This window comes from Chlorocebus sabaeus, chromosome 26, assembly GCF_047675955.1.
Source record: "Chlorocebus sabaeus isolate Y175 chromosome 26, mChlSab1.0.hap1, whole genome shotgun sequence".
Taxonomy (NCBI): Eukaryota; Metazoa; Chordata; class Mammalia; order Primates; family Cercopithecidae; genus Chlorocebus; species Chlorocebus sabaeus.
In genome coordinates, this window is record NC_132929.1 from 25,135,166 (window position 1) to 25,157,629 (window position 22,464).

The window sequence follows — 22,464 nt, forward strand, 5'->3', positions numbered from 1 at the left end:
CCAACTTAGTTGACATTTTTATAAATGATCTAAAAGTATGTATGTGTAGTGAAAATTCCAAGTTTGTAGGTTAGGCTAACATCTCTAAATTCATGAACTAAGATAATGATGATTAAATGTTGGAAGACAGAACATTTATATATAGGCAGGCAAAAAACTGGCAGATGATTTTTAATGTATTAAATGTTGTAATAAAATTTAAATTATATTTACAAGATAAAAGTCACTGAATACTGATTTCCTTGCAAAAATGACACCAATAAATCATTTTGGATGTTCCCATAAAAATGTTATCTTAGTATGCACTGGTCCCAAATGACCAATAAAATAATGGACACTATCAGGAAGAACGTAAGACGCAAAACAGAACATATAATATCTCTGTGTAAACAGTGTGGTCTATCTACAACTGGAAGACAGATGCCATTCTCCTTGCTTAGCACTAATAAAAACTATACAGTACAATGGAAGCATCCTGCAATTAGAATGAATGAATGAGTAATGTAAGACATACATGACATACCTAAAAAACATTTTGGCTATCATCTAGAATAATAAATGTTTATTAAGGTGATAATAAACACCTTAACTAGTTTCTAGTTAAGAAACTATAATGTTATAAAGGTCTAGTTAAGAAACTACAATGGACTGTATTCAATGTATATAAAATCATAATATGGATAAGAACAGAGGCTTGGATAACTCATGAAATATTAGAACTAGAATGTACTTCTTAATTTTATTTTTGTTTTTTGAGATGGAGTCTCATATTGTTGCCAGGCTGGAGTGCAGTGACACGATCTCAACTCATTGCAACCTCTGCCTCCTGGATTAAAGCGATTCTCCTGCCTCAGCCTCCCAAAGAGGTGGGATTACAGGTGCCTGCCACCATGTCTGGCTTTTTTTTTTTTTCGGTAGAGACAGGTTTCGTCATGTTGGCCAGGCTGCTCGAACTCCTGAGCTCAAGTGATCTGCCCACCTTGGCCTCCCAAAGTGCTGGGATTACAGGCATGAGCCGCCACGCCTGGCCTACTTCTTAAAGTGTTAATGTATTAGGAGCAAGATAGATAAATAGATACACTATCTTACATAGTACATAGAAAACATATGTAAGTTGTTACCCATAATATGAGTGTTGCTTGCTGAAAATATAAATAGATTCAAGAGAGATTTAGCCAAAATCAAAAAAGAGAGAGCTATAATTGATTGGAAAACTAGAGATATTTGGGATTCTCTCAACCTTTTTGAGTTGGCATCATAAAATACAATCTTAGATAAAGTATTATTTAAATTAACCATGGAATTTTGTGCTTATTTAATTAAACTCAAAAGTGTAATGAAAATTAGAAGGAAATTTAGCAAATATTTTGTTATTCAATCTAACCTTAGTTTTTCAGACATTCAGTATGATTAGAAAACTTGTTAATTCTTTAATCTTGGAATAATAACATTCATATGCCAATTTATAATTTGACACACTACTTAATATGGTGTTTTTGTATCTCTATCTATTTCAGCATTTATTGAGGGTGTGTCAAATACAAATCCCTGTACCAATACTGGGGGTTAGCAGAAACATAAGATAGTCTCTTCAAAGAGTTTACAACCTAGATTTAAAAATAGGCAAAATTTATAAATAAAAAGAGAACAATAGAGGTGGGTGCTAATTAATAGCACAGTAGTATGTTCTTAAAGTAAAATAGAGCTAATTAATAGTACAGTAGTATGTTCTTAAAGTAAAATAGATAACAACAGATTAGAAAATTACTAATCACTATGGAGAAACTGGAATTTCAATTTGGTTATTCAGGTAGGTGGAAGCTGTTAAAATACTAATTATCAAGCTGTACCTCAGACCTGTTGGATCAGACTTTCTGAGGAATGGGAAGTGGAAACCTGACAATCTTTTAGAGTTCATCTTGTGATTCCATGCAATCAGTCTATGAGGCAATATTTGGGAAATATTTGAGTAGAGAATTCTATGTAATTCTAGGAACTGGTAGGCAGAGCAGGTAAACACTCCAACATTTTGCACGGGAGAGGAAGACAATGAATAAATCTGTTTGAAGTGAAAGGATCTTCTAAGTTGTAAATAAAAGAGGTTTTGGTTTGCTTTTAATAGAGTACACCACTTAAATTTTTGGAGCAGAAGAGTAACCTTTATAACATATATCTTATGAATACATAAAGGGTTAAAGTCAGAAGGGCTGGAGGCAAAGGTCTAGTTAAGAAACTATAATAATAGGTGAGGCACAAGAAAATGAAGGCCTGGACTAATGTGATGGCAATGGAAACAGAAGAGAACTGCTAGATACACATTGGTAATACAGAGAGGAAACATAATTGTTTCTGCTAAGAGCTTGGGGGTCTTCAACCTTTTAAAAATCTTCTAATTATCTTCTTAAGTAAACTCAGATGTTTTCATTTCTGCCTCTTTTTCCTTTCACTTTCATTTCTGTGAAAAAATATTAACTACTCCACATAAGAATTCCTTGTTTAGACTGCTAGCAAAGAACATATGCTTTAAAAGTCCTAAGAAAGCCAATGACCAAAATGACTTTAAATCATGCTTTAATTTTTCCATGCTGATGACCAGCATGATTTGAAACTAAAATATTTAGAATTATCTTATGCCTGGGTAGCAGAACATTTAAACACAAGTTAAAGAGGGAGGGAAGAGAGATTACATTATATACCTACTGGATAGTAAATTTCACGGAGCATGTAAGTATTTAAAATAAAGGGAGAAAGTGGATGTGTAGTTTATCATTTAAGCTGGTGTCTCTGAATTAGATAAAGTGTAGCATAACATGCTTTGTGACTCCTAGAGGTAGCTATGAACAAAGCGTTAATGAAAGTTTCTATAACTTCTTTTTCTGACCATTTTCCCCCTTCAATTTCACTCTTAGTGCCCTTGTGATCACTTCCTTCTAGCCCAATCAAATTCTGCTCTCAGAGAAGGTATAGTCACTTATACACAGTATAAATGTATGCATAGGTGTTAACTCCTCCCGGGTACATTTGTATTTTGAAACTTATCTCTCATCCTATGTAATGAAAATCTGGTTTCCTGTTGAAGATATTTTAGACTTTAGGAAAATCGAGAAAATGGAAGAGATTTTCTAGATGGTGGGAAGAGATTGCTTCAACTGTTTCCATTTCACATAAAAATCTGATACTTTCTTACAAGTTCTGGGACTATAATATCCACACCTATTCTGATAATTCTGGAGCCATTTTTGAAAAAACATAGTGAAGTGTTGTATTTAGCAGATGTAAACAGTCTACAATATCAGAGAAATAATTCTTTGTGGATAAAAGTTTAGAATCTTTAGCGATTAGAGAGTAAACAAAGAGTATTTCCTCCTGTCTGATTCAGGGAATATATCTTCTCTGGCCCAAAGGAGAAAGGTGGGTCCCTTGCATTCCTGAGAGACCATAAATGATAAGGAAAACGATCAGTACATTGGTATGGAAACGTAAGTCTGTGCAATACAGTGCAATGATGTTCCCATGACATTCTTCAGTAATATGCTACTGGATAAATTTCACACTGTGTATTGCACAACCGAATAGTTTGCTTCAAATTCTGATATAGTTCTAACCCTGCTGAAACAAGCTGCTGCAACTTAAATTCTCTCAAAAGAAAATATTGCTATAATTGTACCACATGCTGATGTACTTTCTAAAGATTTTCTAATGTTTTTCTTTATAAATCCCTGAATGAATGACATAATTATTTTTAGCCATTTAAATATTTAAATATTTAAATTTTAGCCATTTAAATGGTTTTTGCTATCATTATAAAATAGATACAGGATTAATAAGAAGTATATTTGATTTATTCCCTAATAACGAGGATGACGTGGAATCAGTTCTCTTGTTGTAGGACATTTCAGTGATACTTGATACCAGCAATTACGCAATCATGTGGAACCGTTTTGAATTTCATGCTGGTTTGAGGGGAATTATACTTTCTGGGTTTCAGTAATAATTTATCTACTTGTGTTTCTTTCTTGCAGGCTTCGATTAGTTTTCTAATTTCTTTTAGTGTATTCCAAGGTTCTGACTTAAATCTGTTATTTAACAGCTACAGGGCATGCTTTCTTAGGGTAAAGTGATCCAACGACAAAATTAGTTTTATCAACCATATGTATCATTGTGTTTTCGTACAATAGTGGACTCCAGGGTTCATGGGAAAAGAGAAGAACCTGGAAGCAGGTTCTGTATCCAGCCTGCTGGAAGACACTACCTCCACAGAGTCCTTTGTGTTGTCCTTTCAAAGTGAAAGTCAATAAAGAAATGTGGAGAAAGTGAACTCAGTTCTTTCCTAACTCAAACACTGAATCATTCCCTCCAGGCAGCAAAGCCAACACGTACACAGCATATCCAATTAATGGTCCTACCCCAACACACTGACAGAAGCAGTTTGTCTTCCATGCTAAGCAGTTACTCTGCTTAATTGATGGAACAAGTTTATTTCAACTTAAGTGCTCATAATTTGGGCTTTTTCTATTTCACTGTCACTTTTGAAAAAGTCAATTCTGAATAACATGCATACATTACTGAAGGTCATTTGTTTATGTTTCAGGTTGACACCTTAAAAAATACAGCTACATGTTTTGTGTATATGTATATATCTTACATGATTTTGACTTGGTTCATGATGGAAGTAACTTATACAAGTGGTTTACAAGAAAATAAATGATTCACAAAACATCTGTAAAATAAACATAAGACTGAATGAAATTAATGTAAAATGGTACTTGAGTCATTTATTTTCTAAGACATTTGTCTATAACAGTTGATATAAAACTTATATTACTCTGCTTTCAAACACATTTTCTTTTAGAGAAACATTTCTTGATTAGAGATAATTACACCACTTATCTCATTGAATATTGTCTATACAGAAAACTGCTGTTTACTCCAGGGATACTCTTAAAATTAAATTAAATTAAACTCTATTTCTATTTGAAGGATATGGAGCATTACAATTAATCATTAAAATATTTTATATTTAATTTTAATAAATTATATGTGACTTATAAGCACTATCTTTACTTCATTCTAAAATCTCAGACCAATGAATTGCTTGGCTTTTCATGCACAATTTTTACCCCCTTTCTTAGAGTCAGAACAAGAACAATTTATTTCTTAGTCAAGACCAAAACAGTGGCTTATGGATTAAATTATTAGGTGTCACTTCAATAAAGTATTGAAGTAATTCAATAAAGTGTTTACTTAAATTCCTTGATTTTACTATGAGGCAGACAAAAAGTAGCCAAGGACTTCATTTGCAACAACTAATTAGTAGTTGGCAGAGAATGAAATAATCTTCATTATCAAGATACTGGTTACAACTAAGCTATGCTTTTAAAAGTGATTGATAATAGCAATAACGTGATTGAGAAGCGACTGGCTGAAACATACTGTCATTATCCTTCAATTTTTTATGACTCTAAGAAGTCATAACGATATGCAAACTCAAAAAGAGAAATGGTGATAAATAGAACTGAGAAAATGTAAATCCACTTCAAACCGAAGAATTCTCACCTTCACAGTACAATTAAGAGTTTAATGATTCCATCTTTTCATTAGAGGATGGCATTAAATAGAAATGGTAGCTATGCTTTAATGTATTTCTTAATTCTCTGGTGAAATTTAAGCCCTGCATACAACCATAATCAAAATGGGACATTCTAATGTTGCTCCATCTTTTGAAGAGCACAGTGTTATGATCAGAGCATGGGAAATGATGGAATTCTAAAATATTACTGTAGATTGTAAATTAAAGAGGGAGGCAGGGGTAGAAAAACCACATGTGAGGATACCTTCAGTGACACCTGATAATTCTTTAACACTGGGAACACTGGGAACACTGAGTACATATTAAATATTTTTAAAATTAAAACACTAACATTATCACTATATTTTAAAAAGTCAGATATGAAATATTTTGGTGCTGAACAAATTTCTTTATTACCAATAAGCAATTCTGTTGATCCTACATATCTAGTACAGCTACAATTTCACTGTGGATCTAGATCACAAAGTGATTTTCTTATGCCAAATTTAGGACCAGTATATACAAAACCACTATGACTTCAAACTTAATATCTTTATAAAAACTCCAACACATTATCACTCCCACCTAGTAAAAATAGCATCCCCTTAACCTTTCTCATACCTTAATTCTCAAAATGACCTGGGTTTGAAATGATACTTGACTTCTTTAACGTCTTTTGCTTTAGCCTCAACATCCATTGGGCCTGGAAGTCGAAAAAATGGGCATAGCAAGAGGAATGTGTAAATGTGATAGAAATAATTTGGATCACTGCTGTTAAGTAAAAATGAGTATTTGTGATCTATCATGTTTGCTGAAGTTTGACATTAAGGTGGTACATTCCAGCATTATGTATCACTTCCTAGAAGATCAACAAAGTAGAAATGCAGTGACAAGTGTGTCATCTAGAAAGAATGAAAAGAAATAACTTCCAAGAACTCAAACAGCTTGCTGGGAGAAATTCCAGGATGTAAGGACACCAAGGGAACTACTGCAGCCCACTTGGAACATATTTGTTGTGTTTGCTCCACATCTTGTGTCTGAGATGGTCACCAATCATGTACAATGTAAACTGTTTTTCTTGACTAGATGTGAAAGTGAAAAGTCTTGTTGATACTCTTTTCTATGCTACAGCTTATTAGAAAAGGTAAGTACTTTTAGAGGGAGTAGAAAACCTAATTCAGAAAGGAAGCCAAGAAGAAAAAATCTAAAGAGGCTAGGGAATCCAAACCATCGTTAAGAATATGGCAAGGGGCCGGGCGCGGTGGCTCAAGCCTGTAATCCCAGCACTTTGGGAGGCCGAGACGGGCGGATCACGAGGTCAGGAGATCGAGACCATCCTGGCTAACCCGGTGAAACCTCGTCTCTACTAAAAAAATACAAAAAACTAGCCGGGCGAGGTGGCGGGCGCCTGTAGTCCCAGCTACTCGGGAGGCTGAGGCAGGAGAATGGCGTGAACCCAGGAGGCGGAGCTTGCAGTGAGCAGAGATCCGGCCACTGCACTCCAGCCTGGGCGACAGAGCGAGACTCCGTCTCAAAAAAAAAAAAAAAAAAAAAAAAAAAGAATATGGCAAATATAAGGCTGGGTACAGTGACTCGTGCCTGTAATCCCAGCACTTTGGGGGGCTGAGGTGGGCAGATCACCTGAGGTCAGGAGTTCGAGACCAGCCTGGCTAACATGGCAAAACCCCTTCTCTACTAAAAATACAAAAATTAGCTGGTGTGGTGGCACACACCTGTAATTCCAGCTACTCGGGAGGCTCACGGAGAAGAACTGCTTGAACCTGGTAGGTGGAGGTTGTAGTGCACCTAGATGGCACCACTGCACTGTAGCCTGGACTACAGAATGAGACTATCTCAAAAAAAAAAAAAAAAAAAAAAAAAAAAAAAAAAAAAGAATGTGGCAAATGTAATGCATTTATATACAGAAGAAAGATGACAGATATGTAGAGTACTGAACATAGTTAAGTAATCAATAACTTGTTTTATTCAAAAATGAAAAGTTATGATTTTCTAATCAAGAATGGTGAACCTGGTCTTTTTGAGAGTGGCAACAGCATCTCATGCTTTATGTAACAATAACGAGTATCCAGAAAAGCTAGCTGACATTAGGTAATTTCTTGGCTAGGAAGCAGCTGAACACAGGTTTGACAGTTTGCTGAGGGGGGAGCTGTGGTCTTCCTGACATGTGTATCAAGATGTAAAGGGCAGCCAGAAAAGATTTATCAAGCTAACTAAATGCTGACACATGTAGGAATAAATGACAGCACCAGAAGAAACTTGGAATCCCTCATGACAGTGAAGTTCTGGATAGGAAAATGAAAGACATGACAGCACAGGTGTTGTTTTCATTTTTTCTTCTAGTTTTATCTCATGACTTTAGAAGTGAAAAAAAAAAAGCTGTGAAAGTAAACACCTGGCCATTAACAACAGTGTTGAAAATAAGACTTGTCTTTCTGGCTGCTGGCTTAGAATAACTGAAAAAATAGGCTCCTGGAGTTGTATGTACATTTTTTGAAGAATGCATTTGAAGTAAAATGAAATTGGGGTGCATTAGTTAAGATTCAGTTTGGCTTAAAAAATTGTTTATATCTCCATGCAATAAATGTCTGGAGGAGTGACAACTCTGCTCCACAAAAACATCTGGAAGTTTCCAGGTCCATTTAGCTCACTGTTCCACAATCTCTTTGTTCTCATAACCCAAGGTAGAATCCAAATTCCAGCAGGCATATGGAATAAAGGGATTAAAAGTGAGCACAAAGGGCTTCTGCTGCCTATCTTTTATGGAAGATTTTTGGAAGTTGCCATAGGACATTTCAGTTAAATCATATCAGCTAAAACTTGGTCACATGGCCACATTAAGCTGCAAAAAAGACTGGAAAATGGAAAGTTTATTTTATGCAGTCAGCTAAAAATTCTATTGCCATGGAAAAAAGAGAGAAAAAAAGTTGCGAACAATTAAGAATCTTTACTCAGAAAGTTGGGGAGAAAAATGCCTACACATGATTGAAGTAATGAACATCATAATGAATGACATTATACTGTCATAAGCCTGAAGACTTATGGGCAAAGATATGACAAGAAGAGAATAGAAAGCTTATTATGCCTCATAAGAAAAGGGCCAGAATCAAAACGTGTAACCTCAAATGGGTAGAAAAAAAGCACAGATGCAATGATAAATAGTAGATGGAAAAGTTACATGACATTATAGACGAAGACATTTCCCAAATTTGCCAATGACAAATAAGAGAAAGGAGTAGCTAATTTTTTGGGTACCATACATTTTAATATATTCATGTATCAGTTATTTGTGATTTATTCCATGCCAAATTATAAACAGAATTGAAGTGGCTGAATTAAAACTCACCATTTCTTAAGCAATTGTATGTGGACCACTCAAATGTTTCCAAAGGTACTTGGGGGATTAATTTAACTAAAGGCATACTGTAATCTGTTTTCAACTTATAAATTTAAAAAAAAAATGTTGTATTTTTTCAATTTAGAAAAGAATGGTTTGACTGCCTCCACAAAGATATCAAATATGAATGCCTGGAATTTAGAAATATGAGCTAGATTTACTCACAATTTTGTTAACTCATTCTTTCGTCATTTAATGAAGTCATGATGATGTTCACTGTTATATAAATAAGTTCATTCATTGTCATATGTTGCTAAATTTATAACCTTAGCAAACCATTGGTTAACAAGAGAAAGTATAAAGAACACTGAGTTAAATATAAGTTATTAGAAGCATAAAATAACTCAAAAATTCGCTTTTATTTTATTTTTTAAACCGACATATATTTGACAATTTACGGTTAACTTTTAGATAATTTTCTTCAGATCAGTACAGTGCTAGTGCCAAGAATGGGTCTGGAAATAAATAATAAGCACTTGTTAAATATCTTTGTATGTTACAGAAAACATTCTGACAATCATATTGGAGTTGGTCTCACGTTTTGGAGGGGTATAACGACTCTCTACACCTGCAATATTTTATTTATGGAGCATTATTTGCAAATAGAAGAATAATATTATTTCTCTTATTTCAACATTTAGAAACCAAAGAAATTTTAAAAATAAGTGAGCTAAGTTTTTAAAGCATAGAAAGAATTTTAATGATTAGATCCCAAAACTAGATTTTGTCATCTTTGATGCGATAACATTTATATTTCAACATATATTTATTTAACTCACTTTTAATTCTACACATGCTATATGAGGTCATTTTGAAATTTATGCTTTCAAAAATCATGAGGTTTTTAAAAGTGTAATTAATTTAAAGAAAATGAAGAACATTCATCATTTGTTGAAGGGGAACAGTTGACATTTGCCTTTATATATAAAATATATTTAATCAAACTTTATAATATAACCTTGAAAAATATACTAACCTAAAACAAAATTTTTGATAGGCGTACTTTTAATTGTATTCAAACTCTAAAATAATGACAGAATTAAAAATATTTTTAAGGAGATGGTGAGATTGTGTTACTGTAAAATATGTTTATGGTCTATATCAAGGAAAATAATGAACAATATTCTGTCTTAGGCTTTCTATATCAGTCCAGTTCTTGCTGAGACACTTATTTTAAGTAAATAATGTAGCTGGTAAAGAGTCTGGAATTCATACCATATGAGAAAGGGCCAAAGAAACTATGGATGATGGGAAGCATGATCATTGTCTTCACCTCTTTCAAGGGCTGTTATGTGGAAATGGTATGATTTATTCTGCATAGCTTCAGAGGATATATTCACGTATAATTGGTAACACAATCAAAGCTACTTGCAAATGTAATGAACCACCTGAAAACTGATAACCTACAATAAATTAATGAGATTATATTGCTGACAGGCAGGTAAATCAATGGGACAAAATAGTCAATAAAAGGTAAAAGAGAGGCATCAATAAAAAAAGGAATAGAATGTTTAATAAATGATGTTGAGAAAAACTAGATTGCTATTTGAAGGAATAAAATATCAGTTTAGGGCAGGAGCCCCCAACCCCTGGGCTGTGGACCTGTACTCCTCTGTGATCTGTTAGGAACTAGGCCACAGAGCAGGAGGTGAGTGGCGGGTGAGCAAGCATTCCACCTCCTGTCAGATTAGCTGCGGCATTAGAATCACACAGGAGCGTGAACCCTACTGTGAACTGCACATGCCAGGGATCTAGGTTGTGTGCTCCTTATGAAAATCTCACCAATGCTTGACGATTTGAAGTGGAACGGTTTCATCCTGAATCTCCCCCTGGCCCCCGGGCCCTGACTGCTGGTTTAGAGTATCATCTCACACCATACTCCAGAATTAATTCCAGATGAATTTAAAATAATTTGAATTTATATTTAAAATTCAAACTATAAAAGTTAGAATAAACTATATTTCAGACAATGGTATGGAAAACATACTTTTAAGCATAGATACAATATAATAAATTATCACAAAAGATCTATATAGAATTGGCTACACAAAAATTGATCAGTTTGATTAACTTTTCACCCTGCACTCCGGTAGGGCATGATTAGTGAAATATGAGAATTAGGACTAGTATAAGGAATGTCAACCGAGCCAAACAGTGCATAAAAGAAAGCGTTATTGAAAGCACTCTTGGATTTGGCAATTAGGAGTTTATTCATGAGCTTGAAGAGAGAACGCCAATAAAGAGATCAGAAGTTAGGATGCAAAAGTTAAATTGAAGAAAAATGAGCAGATTCTAGCTACATGTTTAAAAAAGTTGGTGCTAGTGAAAAGGAACCAGGGTAGTCCTTTGAAAAGATTTCAGAGTTAAGGACAGGGACATTTTATTCATTTGACCCATAGGCACAGAGCTGGGAGCCTGTGGAAATTTCAAAGGCTTGCAAATGTATTTAAACTTTAATATTAAGATAGTGACAGTAAAATCTGAAAATAAAATATACAGATTAGCAGACATTTAACAAAATATTACACTAACTTTATTATTTATTACATTTATTAATTTTTTTCATGACATCTAAAAACAATTTGATTTTTTTTACTTTGTAACAATTCCCAAGAATGTACACAATTTGCAGAAAATTTACAGCTAGAGATGGGCACGGCGGCTCATACCTGTAATCCCAACACTTTGGGAGGCTGAGGCAGGTGGATCACTTGAGGTCAGGAGTTTGAGACCAGTCTGGCCAACATGGCGAAACCGGGTCTCTACTAAAAATACAAAAATTAGGTGGCCATGGTAGCGCATGCCTGTAATTACAGCTACTTGGGAGGCTGAGGAACAAGAATTCCGTGAACCTAGGAGGTTCAAGACCCTTGACGATTTGGCTCTAACTCTTTTTCCACCCTCTCACTATTTTGTTACACTTCCTATTCCAGACATATAAGCTCTAATTTCAATCTTCTGAACATGACTTTTGAATCTTTGCTTCTGTGGCTTTGCACATAGTACTTTCATCTCTCAATTAGCACGTTTCCATCTTTTCTACCTATGTCAGTTCTATTCATCCATCAAGATCTAATTCAAGCTCTGTTCCTCAAATCCTCCCTTGACCACTTCTTTCTTCTGAATTCCTATTTACTTTCCTGTGTGTATGTGTGTTTTTTGTTTGTTTTGTTTTTTTGCAATTGGCATATACTGCTAGGTTTTATTTTTTTCTGTGGAAAGAGAAAATACTAACTGAATTTTTGTATATATTTATTAATATCCAGATGTGATATCATAATTAAAGTAATCAGATCAAGTTTCTAAAATATTACTGGCTCTTATTTTCCATTCCCAAACACCTGAGAGATACTGTACACTTAACAAGTGAAACAGTGGTCTGTATGTCGAGTATTTGTATCCTACAATTTCCAAAGTGTGTTTTTATTATGACCTTACTCCTCCTTACTGTCTGTATTTCACAAAAAGAAGTTATCCATTGGGTAAGCAGATCTTAATCCATTACCAAAGACATTTTTAATAGTAATTAATAACAAATCCCATATGTTCTATATATTCGGGACACAAATAAATAATGCAAAATGTCACTACAAATAGTTTCTCTACACTCAATATTATTAAAGAGAGCTGCATTTAAAAATTAGTAGACTTTGTATTTTAGAACACTTTTAGATTTACAAAAAAAAAAAAACGAGCAGATAGGCTGGGCATGGCAGCTCACGCCTGTAATCCCAGCACTTTGGGAGGCTGAGGCGAGAGGATCACAAGGTTAGGAGATCGAGACCATCCTGACTAACCCAGTGAAACCCCGTCTCTACTAAAAATACAAAAAATTAGCCGGGCGTGGTGGTGGCGGGCGCCTGTAGTCCCAGCTCCTCCGGAGGCTGAGGCAGGAGAATGGGGTGAACCTGGGAGGCGGAGCTTGCAGTGAGACGAGATCTTGCCACTGCACTCCAGCCTGGGCAACAGAGCGAGACTCCATCTCAAAAAAAAAAAAAAAAAGAGCAGATAATAGAGTTCCCATAAACAATCTCCATTTCCCCCCACAGTTCCTCCATTATAAACATCTTGCATTAACGTGGCACATTTGTTAGAACAGATGAGCCAATATTTATTTATACCGTTAGTTTATACTAAGGTCCAGGCTTTGCTCTGTATAGTTGTATGAGTTCTGACAAATGTATATTATGTATCCACTATTATAGTATTATGCAGAAGAGTTTCACTGATTTAAAAATCCCCTGTGATTCAGCTTTTCATCCTTTTTCTGCTCTCCTCAAGGCCCTTGCAACCACTGATCTTACTGTCTCTAAAGTTTTGCCTTTGCCAGAATGTCATATGGCTGGACTCATACAGTATGTGGCTTTTTCAGACTGGTTTCTTTCACTCAGCAATATGTACTTAAAGTTCCCCTTGTCTTTTTGTGGCTTCACAGCTCAGTATCTTTTTATTGCTAAATAATATTCCAATGTATACGTGTACCATAGTTTGTTTATCCATTTACCTGTTGGATATGTTGTGTCTAGTTTTTGATGGTATGGATAAAGCTGCTATAAATAGTCATGCTCAGGTTTTTGTGTGGACATAAGTTTTCAATTCAATTGGGCAAATACCTGGGGGCATGACGGCTAGATTATATATTAAGAGTATGTTCAGTTTTTAAGAAACTGCCAAACTGTCTTACCATGTGACTGCACCATTTTGCATTCCCACTAGTAATGGAAGAGTTTTGGTTGCTTTGCATCCTTGCCAGCATACAGCACTGTCAGTTTTTTGGAGTTTAGTTGTATAGAGGTATCTCATTGTTGTTTCAATTTGCAATTCCTTTTTAAATAATTTCAACTTTTATTTTAGATTCAGGGGGTACATTACAGGACTGTTACCTGGGTATACTGTGTGATACTGAGGTTTGAGGTATGACTGCTCCCGTCACCCAGGTACTGAGCATAGTACCTAATGGTTTTTCAACCCTTCCCTCATCTACTCCCCACCAGTAGTCCCCAGTGTCAGTTGTTGCCATCTTTATGTCCTTAAGTACCTACTGTTTAGCTGCCACTTATAAGTGAAAACATGTAGTATTTAGTTTTCTGTTCCTGTGTTAATTTGCTTAGGATAATGGCCTCCAGCTGCATCCATGTTGCGATTCCTTAATGATCTATGATATTGAGCATCTTTTCATATGCTTATTTGCCCTTTGTGTATCTTTAGTGAGATGTCCAGATTTTGCCCACTTTTTAACTAGGTTTTTTTTTTTCTTATTGTTGTGTTTTCAGTGTTTTTTGTATATGTTGGATATATTCATGTATTTTTTGCATATATGTGTATGTTGGCGTGTTTTAATGATGTAAAATGAATGGAATCTAAAGCCTTAAACATAATATAAATTTATAATGGTTAAGATTTCCCATTCAACAATCCAGGCTTGACAGAAAATCATAAAATTTACTTAAATTTAAATGTTTTCTTCTTTGTTGATACTAGTTCTTAGTTTTAACATGCCCAAGAGGGTATATTTGATCAAGGACAAGATTAAAAGTTCTGATTGGCTAACCATCAAACCGTTGCCTCCACTTTTTTTTTCCAACTTGAAAATAATATTTAGTTATCATGCTAGCACAGCCATATTAATATATTCCCCCTCAAAACTTTAAATATAAAGCTTTAAAGGTTTCAGGAAAAAGAAATATTCATGATGCTAAGATTGGTGGGCATGGATTCTATGTGGTGAGACACTAAAAAGTAATTTTTCAAACAGAAAAGTTAAAGCACTTTAAAATCACAAAGCTATTGGTAATTAAAAAAAGAATTAGTATCAATTTCTGAAATACAAGATTAGAGGGACACCTAAAATTCTGAAAGATTTTAGAGAATTTTTTTGAAAAGTAATTGCAATTTAGATCAAAATTCCTCACTTTTCATTCCAAGTGTGATATAGGTTTAAATAATAAACAGACAAAAAGGTTTAGATAAATTCATGAATTATTGAACTGGAGGATAAAAAATAGGGAAGTCATTTAGGGCATAGTCTCTAGTGTGTAAGGGTGACATCCTAAATAATAAATTTATGCTATTGTTGACAATATTGCCGATGAGGCTAAATAGTCAAAGAGTTTGACACATTGCCTGGTTTTTCATGTTACATTGCATGAGCTGATTCTCTCCTTCTCTTTTATTTATATTTTTGAACTGTACCATTATGCTACCATGGACATCATGTCCACAATGTGATGCATCTATGTAATATGCTTTAAATCTTTGGGAATAAATTTACTGAGTGCTACTTATGTGAACAAACTTCTCTTAAGCACAAATGGAAATCCACAAAGAAAGATAGCCTCTTCTATTTGTTTTATGTGAGGCAACAGATACACTGTAGGCAAAAAGATCAAGTATAATTAACTTATATTCATAGCTAACTTAATATCTGCATATTACATATTTTTCTATTATGTATTCTGAGCAACTTCGTGGCTTCTGATTTGGAGGGCAGGATTTCATAATTTCATAGTTAATACTTCTTTTCTTTTCTTTTCTTTTTTTTTTTGAGATGGAGTCTAGCTCTTGTTGTCTAGGCTGGAGTGCAATGGTGAAATCTCAGCCCATTGCAACCTCCAACTCAAGGTTCAAGTGATTCTCCTGCCTCAGCCTCCCGAGTAACCGGGATTACAGACACCCACCATCATGCCTCGCTAATTTTTGTATTTTTAGTAGAAACGGGATTTCACCATGTTTGCCAGACTGGTCTTGAACTCCTGACCTCAGGTGATCTGCCCGCCTTGGCCTCCCAAAGTGTTAAGATTACAGGCGTGAGCCACTGCGCCTGGCCCATAGTGAATACTTCTATAAATATTTGTGCATACTGAAAGGAACATCACTCCCCACGCTGCAACTGAACAAAAGAGTGAAAATGTTAATTTCTTTATTCTTGAGCTTTTCTTGAATAAAAGAGGGTCATAGGACATGGAGCAAAATGGACTAGAAAATCAGGGTTGATAAGGTATTGATTCTGACAACACTGCTTAATGCTCTCCCCAAGCAATTGTCTTTTAGATACATTGATTTCCCAGTGTTAATGGTATCTTTCAAATATGTCAAGCAATTAAGAATATACGTCTATTCTAATCTCAGCTAAAGGTAGAATCTTTTCAAAGAATTTTTGGTATCCTTAACCCTAATATGTGGAGGGATAAGATTAAAAATGTTCATCACCTTATATTTATTTATTTATTGATTTATTTTTGAGACAGAGCCTCACTCCACCCAGACTGGAGTGCAGTGGTGTGACCTTGGCTCATTGCAACCTCTGCCTCCCGGGTTCAAGTGATTCTCCTGCCTCAGCCTCTCAAGTAGCTAGAATTACAGGAATGCAGCACCATGCCCAACTAATTTTTTTTTTTTTTTTTTCTTCTTTTTTTGTGAGACAGAGTCTCACTCTGTCGCCTAGGCTAGAGGGCAGTGGCACTGTCTTGGCTCACTGCAGCCTCCGCCTTTCAGGTTCAAGCCATTCTCCTTCTTCAGCCTCCTGAGTAGCTGGGATTACAGGCACCCACCACCACACCTGGATAATTTTTTGTATTTTTAGTAGAAACGGGGTTTCGCCATGTTGGTCAGGGTAGTATTGAACTCCTGACCTCAAGTGATCCGCCTGACTCAGCCTCCCAAAGTGCTAGGATTACAGATGTGAGCTACCACACCCAGCCATCACCTCTTGTAAAGTGCAGTAAAGAAATAGTAGGCAATAGACAGGCAGGGGATAGAAGAAAACATTTTGGGAGTGGGGCAATAGGAACTTATTGTCATGACTGGACCTAAACGGGAAGATGTCTGCCTATCATAATTAACAATAACTCTATCAGTCAACATTTATGTTTTACAATTGTTTTGTCAAAGAAAAGCCAGCAAACGTTACAGATTTCAGTCCCTAATAACTGATCATGAAAGACACTCCAAGCTTGTGCATCAGCATTCTCTTTTTATCTAAAAGAAAATATATTAAATAAAGGGAGGAATGGCAGGAGTAAAGAGACTTGAAGGAAAAGAAAATATTTACTTCTTAATGATATTTTACAATGCTAAGATCTTTAGAAACCAACTATTCCATATGTCTTTTAAATATTAGGTTGATGCAAAGGTAATTACAGTTTTTGTCATAAAAGTAATGGCAAAAGCCACAATTAGTTTTACACCAACCTAATTGATATATTTATTCCATTTTGGAGGCAAATATGTTGAATCAATGAATTTCTTCAGTATTTTTCATTGTATTAGTACAAATTTAACCTAATAGTATTCTTCTGCATGTTATTTCCCTTTGTGCTTCCTTTAATGAAGTGAAGTTATAGTTACCAAACAGAGTGCTCTAAAAGGGCAAGGCTTGTCTGTGAATTGAGCCTGGCACAGAATTGGCTCTCAGTGAAGATCTGTTGAATGTTACATGAATGCATCAATATCATAATCCTTCATGTGCTTGTAAGCAATTACTAAATTTTCTCTAGCCTATTCAGGCCTGTGTTCTTCAAAATGCTTTCTTTTAATTAAGATTATATATATCTTAATTAAGATATATATATATGAAGACAATGTAGAAGTAAATAAAGAAAAGTTGTGAAACAAGTCTCTCACCTGAGGGAGGCAGAGGTTCTGCTAATTACACCAAATTTCCAGTGGTTAAAGAATGAGTGATGTGGGAAAAGTAAGATATATATATCTTAATTAATATATATAATTATATATATCTTAATGTAAGATATATATATATCTTAATTAAAATGATATATATGGACATGTTTGCTGTTTCTATTAGGTTTTAACTTCTGGTGTTCAGAACCAGGGTTGTGTTTCTTAATTTGTATCCTAAAACCACAGTAGGGTTCTATGCATTGTGATAATGCTTAATAAATACATAAAAAGATTAATATCCATTCATTTGCATTTTCTTAATAAAACCCAATTTCTAGATGAGCAGCTGTGAAACTCTCAACTGGACGAGCTCTGACTAGTGTTAAGTACAGTATATTGGGAAACAGGCTTCTATATGCAACATATATGTGAAGTAAATGACAAATATTAGCTAGGCTACATTAAATCCCAATGACATGAATAGAAATTTTATTATTCAGATAGCAAAAATGAAGTCAAAAAATAAATAAGAGAATGAATTGAAGGTATGGGGCAATACAATTAGTTTTTTTTTTTAAGTCAATATTTTAGAAAGCAGCTTTTGAAGGCCCAATCACACAGATAATTGACACTTTGACTTTTCTTTGCACTGTGTTAGATATAGGTAAGAGAATGACTCAGGGCTGTACCTTCATGTAGAAAATATAATTAATAGCAAATTGCATAAAAGTACACTAAAATTTTAATTCTTACATCATTTTAATAAATTTCTTGAGATTTTACTTTATTTAGTGTGTCATTAAAACACAGGATTTAATGAAGATATATATAATAAAGGAAAATAGTAAGTTACCATTCTTGTGTAAACACGTTTTGTAAATACAATTTCAACAAAGATTTAAAAGTTAATTATAATGGTATAAAGTTATAAAGTATTATAGAAACAGGATTCATTATTTTGTTTTAAGTGGTCTTTTCATGTATCAAAATACTATCAGTTTAAAACAATCTTTTTTTAAGGCAGTAGGCTTTATTTACTATCATTTACAATTGCTTTAATTAGAATTTTCTTCACTTTCAGTATATTCAAGAGCTATTCTGTTGGCAATAATTTTTAATATAAAGTTTATTCAAATAGAAAAGTAATTATATAATGATTAAGAGCCAGAATACCTGGGTTCAAATTCCAGTTCTGCTACTTATCAGGTATAAGAATTTGGGCAAATTTCTTAGTTTCTCTGTGCTTCAGTTTCCTGATCTGTAAAACTGGGATAACAAGAGTACCTGCCTCAGTCTGTGGTTATGAGTAAATGCGTTAATACATAAGAGCAATGTAATAATCCTTGGCATGTGGTATGAGTTCAATAAACATTAGCTATTATTATTATAGTAAATTAGAAATTTAATTCTAGAGAATAAAAAGCTGAACTCAAATATGTGACTATTTATTTGATACAGACACATTTTCTACAAAATAAAAAACCCATCAGTTTGTACTTCCCTTATATAATGACTATTCTGGTGTTTGTGTGTATCTGTTGTTGGTCAGGGGTCTTGGGCTGAGTAAATAATCACATTAAAAATTTTAAAAACTTCCAGTTAAAACAGAAATAAAAACAAATGGCCATTCTTGGATCATCTGCAAAGCTGAATGAATACTTGACATGTCTTTCTGTGATTCCTTGCAGATATCATGGAAATCAGGACAGTGGCAGTCGGAATTGTGGCAATCAAAGGAGTGGAAAGTGAATTCTATCTTGCAATGAACAAGGAAGGAAAACTCTATGCAAAGGTATTGATAATTGATAGCTTAGGCTTAATTTTTAAAACTAATTTTTGTCAAAATATCTCACCTTTCTGAAAAGTAAAAATGGAATTAATTTATCTCCAACTGTATTAATATAATGATTTTATTAAAACACTTTTTACTCAAACATTAAGAAAAAAATGTTTTCTGTGTGACTTCGGACAAATGGTTTGTTCTTTGGATTTTGGTTTCTTCATCTGTAAAATGAGTTGAATGAACTGACCTCTAAGCATCCTTCCAGCTCTAAAATTCCATGTGCATTTTAGATATTTAAAATCCAAAATTTCCATTTGCCAGTATTAAAGCTCTTTTTGTTAAAGGTCACCCAATTTGCACATTGCTGACATGAAAATTCTTGGGAAAAAAATCTTGAAATGTTTAGTTCATTTATCAACATCAATCTCACAATCATGGGCTTTGAACTGTAATTATTCACATTGTTCCCACTTCACTACAATGCAAAATATGTAACAGTTCATCCCACTATAATAAAATATAACTGGCTTTCCTTTATATTCCCACAGCTCAGCATAATGCCTGGGACAGGCTAATTATATAATGATATAGGTTTAATTGAATGAACAAATGATTGCATGGATGAACAAACAAATTAACCTTTTATCTCCCATTACCATTGAAGACAATGTAGAAGTAAATAAAGAAAAGTTGTGAAACAAGTCTCTCACCTGGGGGAGGCAGAAGTTCTGCTAATTACACCAAATTTCCAGTGGTTAAAGAATGAGTGATGTGGAAATAGTAATATGAGGCCTGTTACTTAGGGAAATAGGTCCTAATTTTAAACAATAGTTGACATGAACTGCCAAAAAGCTACACATATTTCATAACTAACTGTGTATTACGTGGTGTTTTTATTTTAAATTTAAGATACCTTTTAATGCAAATATACTACATAAGTATAGCTAATAAACCACATTTGGCCTGCTCAATCTGAGGGTTAAAAAAAGTCATGTATGTTTCAATTCTACCAAATTTTACCTGCTTACTCTTCGTTTAATTGAGCCTTTCTAAAAATCATTTGGATAATGTTTGTCTGTCTGTTTGTTTTAACAGAAAGAATGCAATGAAGACTGTAACTTCAAAGAACTAATTCTGGAAAACCATTACAACACATATGCATCAGCTAAATGGACACACAATGGAGGGGAAATGTTTGTTGCCTTAAATCAAAAGGGGATTCCTGTAAGAGGAAAAAAAACGAAGAAAGAACAAAAAACAGCCCACTTTCTTCCTATGGCAATAACTTAATTGTATATGGTATATAAAGAACCAGTTCCAGCAGGGAGATTTCTTTAAGTGGACTGTTTTCTTTCTTCTCAAAATTTTCTTTCCTTTTACTTTTTAGTAATCAAGAAAGGCTGGAAAACTACTGAAAAACTGATCAAGCTGGACTTGTGCATTTATGTTTAAGACACTGCATTAAAGAAAGATTTGAAAAGTATACACAAAAATCAGATTTAGTAACTAAAGGTTGTAAAAAATTGTAAAACTGGTTGTACAATCATGGTGTTAGTAATAGTAATTTTTTTCTTAAATTAATTTACCCTTAAGAGTATGTTAGATTTGATTATCTGATAATGATTATTTAAATATTCCTATCTGCTTATAAAATGGCTGCTATAATAATGATGATGCAGATGATGTTATATAAGGTATATCAAACCTACAGGCTGCTGGCAGGATTTGTCAGATAATCAAGCCACACTAACTATGGAAAATTAGCAGCATTTTAAATGCTTTCTAGTGAAAAATTATAATCTACTTAAACTCTAATCAGAAAAAAAGAATATTCTTTCAAAAATCTATTATGAAAGTCAGTAAAATAGATAATTTAACAAAAGTACAGGATTAGAACATGCTTATACCTATTAACAAGAACAAAATTTCTAATGCTGCTCAAGTGGAAAGGGTATTGCTAAAAGGATGTTTCCAAAAATCTTGTATATAAAATAGCAACAGTGATTGATGATAATACTGTACTTCATCTCACTTGCCAAAAAATAACATTTTATAATTCCTCAAAGTAAAATTGAGAAATCTTTAAGTTTTTTTCAAGTAACATAATCTATCTTTGTATAATTCATATTTGGGAATATGGCTTTTAATAATGTTCTTCCCACAAATAATCATGCTTTTTTCCTATGGTTACAGCATTAAACTCTATTTTAAGTTGTTTTTGAACTTTATTGTTTTGTTATTTAAGTTTATGTTATTTATAAAAAAAAAAAACCTTAATAAGCTGTATCTGTTTCATATGCTTTTAATTTTAAAGGAATAACAAAACTGTCTGGCTCAACTGCAAGTTTCCCTCCCCTTTGTGACTGACACTAAGTCTAGCACACAGCACTTGGGCCAGCAAATCCTGGAAGGCAGACAAAAATGAGAGCCTGAAGCAATGCTTACAATAGATGTCTCACACGGAACAATACAAATGTGTAAAAAATCTTTTGCCACATATTCTTGCAATTAATTGGATCATATAAGTAAAATCATTACAAATATAAGTATTTACAGGATTTTAAAGTTAGAATATATTTGAATGCATGAGTAGAAAAGTATCATATTTTCAAACTATGTGTATTTAAATTTAGTCATTTTCTAATCTCTAGAAATCTCTGCTGTTCAAAAGGTGGCAGCACTGAAAGTTGTTTTCCTGTTAGATGGCAGAGCACAATGCCCAAAATAGAAGATACAGTTAGGAATAAGGGGCCCTGAATGTCATGAAGTCTTGAGGTCAGCCTACAGATAACAGGATTATTACAAAGATGAATTTCCACTTCAAAAGTCTTTCATCGGCAGATCTTGGTAGCACTTTATATGTTCACCAATGGGAGGTCAACATTTACCTAACTTAAAAGGTATGCTAACCATTGTGGTTTTAATTTCAAAATATTTGTCATTCAAGTCCCTTTACATGAACAGTATTTGGTAATACATTTATAGATGAGAGTTATAAGAAAAGACTAGGTCAACAAAAACAATAGATTCATTTGATTTTTCTGTGGTTCATCTACATGACCAGGATGTAGGAAATTA

General features: G+C 33.9%; 2 protein-coding genes across 8 annotated transcripts in view; one reads left to right on the forward strand and one right to left on the reverse strand.

The window, feature by feature from the left end:
• FGF7 (fibroblast growth factor 7) overlaps window positions 1-21,609 on the forward strand; it is a 65,126-nt gene extending 43,517 nt beyond the window's left edge. The window contains exons 3-4 of the mRNA XM_008016651.3: window positions 19,292-19,395; window positions 20,482-21,609. Of these exons, the coding sequence (XP_008014842.1) occupies window positions 19,292-19,395; window positions 20,482-20,676 (299 nt within the window). The 3' untranslated portion in view covers window positions 20,677-21,609. The remainder of the gene's footprint in view (window positions 1-19,291; window positions 19,396-20,481) is intronic.
• Window positions 1-22,464, reverse strand: part of FAM227B (family with sequence similarity 227 member B) — a 521,377-nt gene that overhangs the window by 149,955 nt on the left and 348,958 nt on the right. The gene's annotated exons all lie outside the window — the stretch shown is intronic.